This window comes from Papaver somniferum, unplaced genomic scaffold (genome assembly GCF_003573695.1).
Source record: "Papaver somniferum cultivar HN1 unplaced genomic scaffold, ASM357369v1 unplaced-scaffold_80, whole genome shotgun sequence".
In the NCBI taxonomy this organism is placed as follows: Eukaryota; Viridiplantae; Streptophyta; class Magnoliopsida; order Ranunculales; family Papaveraceae; genus Papaver; species Papaver somniferum.
In genome coordinates, this window is record NW_020650971.1 from 624469 (window position 1) to 630870 (window position 6402).

The following is a 6402-nucleotide window of genomic DNA, read 5'->3' on the forward strand; positions in this document are numbered from 1 at the left end:
TCTCAGTTATATATTGCTATAAAAGTTACACTGTTACCACCATTTGTTATCTTATATTCCTACACCATATATATTTATCTGTATTTCATTTGTATGTACTGAAAAAGTCAATTATCAAAAATTGGTATGGTTGGAAGGTGAATTATGAGCTAATTTGGGAAGCGAGTTCAGTAGTACACTCTTTTACGTTGTCAATGAAAATCTTGTGCATTAGTATTAGTTCAAATTGATGTGTTTTTCTTTTGCATTTGGAAGCAGTGACAAACATATTTCATGTCAAATGTATTGTATACATACAACGTTACTGAATTTCTTCGGGACAACAATAATGATTTTCGATTTTGAAGTCCATGCATAAACCAAATTCTACATCCATCTGGAAACACAGGATATATAAAGAACATGAGCCAATTTAATCCATTGTTCAAGAGTATTAAGTGTATTATTGTCAAGAACTCAAAACTCAAAAGTGGCAAGTATGAAGTGAAAGCAGCTGTTAGGATAGCGACCAGACAACCATGTCTTAAAGGATTTCATATCCGCACATCCATCTGTATTCCACTTCCCATTCTGGTAATGTTCTCCGAGAATTCCAGATCTATCCTTTTCCAACTCTATCATTTCACTTTCAACCAAATGCTATTATTCACTGCCGTGTAATTTGATCTTTCCATCCGATACTCCACTCACAAATCTGAGTTGGTTTTTCAATTTCTGCAACTTCAATTCCAGATGCTTTTGTAAGACTTAATGTTTGGTTGGTGTTAAAACTTAATGTTTGGTTGTCTTGGTTTTGTGCTCAATGGGTTGCCATTTGTTAAAATGTTTAAAATAATTTCGTAGAATGTTAATGGTCTTGGAGACTCGGACAAGCGCTCCAAGTTAAAAAAGAAATGGTGGAAACCTACTATTCTTATGATTCAAGAGACGAAGTTTAGTGCTTGTACCGACGATATTGTGCGACAATGTTGGGGTGCGACTCCATGTAAGTGGATTGCATTAAACTCTTATGGAAGATCGTGAGGAATTTAGTTGATATGGAATTCGGATATGATTGAAGTAGATGACTCTGTTGAAGGTATTTTTACCATAAGTATATCTCGTCATAGTTTGGAGGATAATTTTCGTGGGGCTTTAATTGGTATCTATGGCCCTTGCAACGTGAATGAAGAGAAGAGATTTCGTATGGAGCTAACTACCTTGCATGGTTATTGGGATGGATTTCCTTTGTGTTTTGGTGGAGATTTTAATGTGGTAAGATACATGGCGGAGAGAAGAGGTTGTTGTAGAGTTTCGAATTCTATGAAACTATTCAATGACTTATGTAATGAGTTGGACCTTGTGGACTTGCCTCTTTCGGGTGCAAAGTACACTTGGAGTAGGCATCCTAACAAGAAGAGCAAGATCGATCGTTTTCTTTTCACTCCGGATTGGGAAGATCATTTTCCAAATATCATTTTCAAGCGCCTCGCAAGACCTTTTTCGGATCATTTTCCCATTGAGTTATGTTCATTGGATTCGGATTGGGGTGCTTACCCTTTTCGTTTTCAATTAGCTTGGCTTGATGGAACTAACATAATCACCTTAATGAAAGAATGGTGGGAGTCTTTTTTTTTTTGTAGGTACGGCGGGTGAATGTTTTTTAAATAAGTTAAATGCCTTAAAAGAGAAATTAAAGGTGTTGAACCGATATATCTTTGGGAACATTGATAGGGCTATCAACAAGGCACTTACCAAGTTTAAAGAGTTAGATGAACTCGATGATGAAAGGGGTCTTACTGAAGTTGAAGAATACATGCTTGTGAAGGCTAAAGTAAAATTTGACGTGGCTCATCAGCGTCAAAGCATAATGATGCGGAAAAAGTCAAGAATTAGATATTTTCGAGATGGAGATAGAAACATCAAACATTTTAATCGTGTGGTGGAGTGTCATAGAGCTCTTAACAACATCAATAACCTTCATATCAATGGACGATGGACCGGAAACAAAGATGAAATCAAGATGGGTATTGCAAATCATTTTGAGTTAGTGTTTAAAGAAATTTCAAACAACCGTCCAAGAATGAAAAATATGTGTCTCAAGCGTATTGACGAGAATGCAAGCATATGGTTGGAGAGACCCTTTAGCGAAGAGGAAGTTAATAATACAATTAAATATTTGGGAATTGATCGTGCTCCAGGTACGGATGGATATCCTATGAAGTTCTTCATTGTTTGTTAGGATTTTCTAAAAGAAGATTTGATGAAGGTTTTCGAATAATTTCATGACCACAATGTTATTCATAAGTCATTGAAAAACAAATTTATTGCGCTTATCCATAAGAAGGTGGGAGTGGAGGAAGTAAAAGATTTTTGGCCTATTAGCCTTGTTGGGAGTGTGTACAAAATCATCTCAAAGGTATTAGCGGAGCGTTTAAAAGTATATCTTCCTACTCTCATATTAACTTCTCAATCTAGCTTTATTAAAGGAAGACAAATTCTTGATGGAGTATTGATAGCAAACGAATGTGTGGATTCTAGACTTCGTCAAAAATTACCGGGGTTGGTTTACAAGCTTGATTTTGAAAAGGCATTTGATAATGTGAATTGGAATTTTTTAAACGAAGTCTTATACAAAATGGGGTTTGGTGGTGTCTGGAGGGAATGGATTATAAATTGTTTAACTTTCTCAAAGTTCTCGGTTCTTATTAATGGTTCGTCTTATGGTTACTTTGGTAGTGAAAAGGGATTACGTCAAGGAGATCCACTTTCTCCTTTTCATTTCACATCGTTGGTGAAGTTCTAAGTTGTATGATGACCAAATCACAAGAAGTTGATCAAATTTTGGTTTTCTCGGTGAAGGAAGGGGGAACAAAAACAAATCACTTTTAATTTGATGATGATACTATCATTTTTCTTGATGCTAAAAGAGAACAAGTTGATGCCCTTCGTTACCAACTTCTTTGTTTCGAGCTAATTTCGGGATTGAAGATAAATTTCTCTACGAGTTGCTTATTTGGGGTCGGGTTCGAAGAGGGAATTGAAAATTATGCTAACATGTTGGGGTGCAAGTATGCTAGTTTTCCTAGTATCTATCTTGGTCTTCCTTTAGGAGACAAAGTGGGGGGAACACAAAAATGGGAAAAGATGCTTGAAACTTGTGTGAAAAGAGTTGCTTCTTGGAATGGGAAAACACTAGCAAGAGGAGGTAAGTTAATTCTCATCAAAAATGTCTTGTCTAGTCTTCCAATTTATTATCTCTCCATTTTTCTTGCTCCTTGCTCCATTACTAAATTTTTTTATAAAGTGGTGAGATATTTTTTATAGGATGATGCTCTTAATAAGAAAAGGATTCACAATATTCGTTGGAAAATTGCTACAAAATCAAAAGAAAAAGGCGGTTTTGGTATTCGTAGAACGAAGCAAGTGAACTCGGTGTTGCTAAAGAAATGGTGGTGGCTTTTTGATCTAGAGAAAGATGCATTGTGGAGGAAGATTATGGTAGAGAAATTTAGCGAAACCTTTACCGGTTGGGAAACTCTCAAACCCAAAGGACCAAAAGGATGTAGCTTATGGTTTAAAATCTATAAAGAGCTTGAAGACTTTAACAAAAGTATTAGATTCAAGATTGGTGCGGGCAAGGAAACTAGATTTTGGGAAGATGCTTGGCTTGGTGAAGGAAGATTATATGATATGTTTCCTTTGGCTTATGAAGCTTTAAGGACCAAGGAGTTTGTGGTGGCTAGTATGTATGAAGTTAGGGAAGGTGGTGTAAGGTGGGCGTAAAGATATTCTCAAACCATTACAAGTGAAGTGTTATCTATATTTAATCTTCTTTCTTCCATCTCTATTCAAGAAGGGGTTATGGATACCCGAATTTAGGTTGGTAGTGATCATGGTCAGTATACGGTTAAGGATAGAATTAAAGACGATGACCATCAAGGTGTCCCGGATTATCCAACCAATGTTGTTTGGAATAATGAGTACCCTCACAAAATCAATTTCTTTATTTGGCTTCTTTCTCATTGTCGAGTAATGACGGCGGATAAACTTATAAGAAGAAGTATGAATGTCTCTATTGTATGTCGTTTTTGTGAGAAAGATGATGAATCGAGTACGCACTTCTTTTATGGTTATTGGAGAATCCGTAGAATATGGGATTACTTTGTCGAAGGGTGCTACTTTGGATGGTCATACGACCCCAATGTCATTACATCATTGAAGAATTGGAAGTTTAATTGGGGAGATGAAAGACTTAGTCGAATATGGAATAACATCCCGGTTTCTATATGGTGGTGTATATGGAAAGAGCGAAATGCAAGAACCTTCGATAACAAAAAGAAAACTTTAGCAAGCCTCATTAGAGATATCAAATTACAAGCGTTCTTTTGGGCCGAATCGAATACAAGAATGCTAGGGATTACGGCAAATACGGTGATTTCTCTATGGGATTCATTATACCGGCTTCCGTAATTTTTTGTGGTTTTTTCTTGGGTAGCCGAATCTCCTTTCGGTTCTCCTTTTTTTGTTCGGTTGTAATCATTGGGTTAAGGTACCCCTTAAGTGCCTTTTTCCGATGAAATTTCTTTTTGACCGATTAAAAAAAATGCTTTTGTAAGACACCGATTCCTTTCTCATACAACTGCAACCCTTTGTCATAAAACTCCTTCATAATGTGTTCTGCCTATTCATACTTCTTCACTGCTCCTTTGAAGTCCAAAAGATGCATGATTGTAGTGTTAATCTACTTTTCGGAGTTTGAACCATTTTAGGAGCCTCTCTTTTTGTGCGAGCTCTATAATCTCCTTATTCTTTAAGCTGACCCAAATGTCTTCATTTGTAGTATTGCTATAACCCATTATTTTCTTGATGGATGGATTCCCTGTAGTCCTCATTTTCTCAAGGACCTTTTTGTAGTCCTGAGTCCATTGCCGGATTGGCAGCTCAGTTATCTTTATATTTGTCATATTTGTTTCTTTATCCACATTTGTAATACTGTCAAGAGCTTAAAATAAAATGGTTCCATTAATTGAATCCTTTATTCCACACACTCACGATCTTCTTTGGTTTCCTTTTTTTAGTGTCTGAATGATATATGAGGAGAAAAATTAGATTGTGTTTCATAGTAGTCAATCAGTGATCAATGTTTCAATTGTGTTATTCATTGTCTAATATGAAAGCAAGAAAACTGCCCAACATCTGAGCGCTAACTCTGGCATGTTTAATTGGAATATTGGATTGATTATTGACATCCCAGCTTATTCTTTAATTATGTAATAATATACTTCAAACAAGAGTGATATGTCTCATGCTTTTTCCCTATTACATGGGAGTATTATATTTTGAATTCTCACGCCAATTTTATGTAACTAAGTAAAGCTCAAGTATCTTGTGAATATTGAGCAACCTGGCAACCATATAAATCTATTTAAAATTTCCTTCGTCCGTAGTTATTGAAATGGGGTAAAAAGGATTGTAGAAGTGACGTCCACATGCTAAAAGGAATTATCAGTTTATTTAGAGAATTAAGAGCAATCGAATTCGGAAGTGAGATGGTGGAGGAAATTGAATTTGATTTATTAATTGAAGATGAAAGGATTTAGTATTAGACGAATTTAAATTGGATTTTCTAGTTGGTAAGGATTAAAATGAATAAGTTACGGAATTCGCCTTACTATCATTTTGGTATAAAGATATCAACTACTCTTGATCCGCCTACAAAGATGAAAGATTATTAGTCCCGGGAAGGTGGAGCTTTAGCTGATTTTGTCATTTACTTTACTTTCCAGGAAATTATGGAATAATAAAGTTATAATGTTCTGGTAATGGACATCTTTGGCTTACATAAAAATTTCTTAAACATTTGCATTCTCAGGTGTTGCAACTGAATTAACTTAACCAAACTCTAAATATCTGAAAAGTTCTCTGGGTAAGTTAATTCAATTGGCTTCGTTCTTTGTAAATCATAAAACTACTTATCGGTGTTCCGATTTTTTTTAATTAACAAACGAGGAAGTATGCAAGGGGGGTTTGGCTTGCGTACGTAAATTTATTTTATTTTATTTTTAGAATTTTAATGTTGGGTTGCATTTAACTTTAGTGTCGGTTGTGTTTAGTCATTGCGTTTTCTTTTGGTTATAAATAATTTAAAATTTGGTGTTGTTGTTGGTCTTGTATATGGATTGTTATCGGGTACGGTTCCTTTTATTGGGGCCATATGGATTTTTGTGCAAGTCAACTTTAGTTCTTGTTGACTCGATTAGATTATGGGCTTGTTCATATATACAATTGTTTCTATCCAACTATGGGTACTGTTCCTTTTATCCGCCAAAATTGGTCTAGAGCAAACAAAAGAAAATTCATTATTTATGACTTCTCAAAGATGACTGAAAGAATATAATATATGCAAAAATCAAAAAATTG

General features: G+C 35.3%; 1 protein-coding gene across 1 annotated transcript; it reads left to right on the forward strand.

Annotated features, from left to right (window-relative positions):
- The first annotated feature begins 1050 nt into the window (after window positions 1–1050).
- On the forward strand, window positions 1051–3765 carry LOC113344892. Its single transcript, XM_026588781.1, has 4 exons — window positions 1051–1598; window positions 1714–2212; window positions 2327–2773; window positions 3307–3765. The coding sequence occupies exons 1-4, from the start codon at window positions 1051–1053 to the stop codon at window positions 3763–3765; spliced, it is 1953 nt and encodes a 650-aa protein (XP_026444566.1).
- Window positions 3766–6402: the final 2637 nt, after the last annotated feature.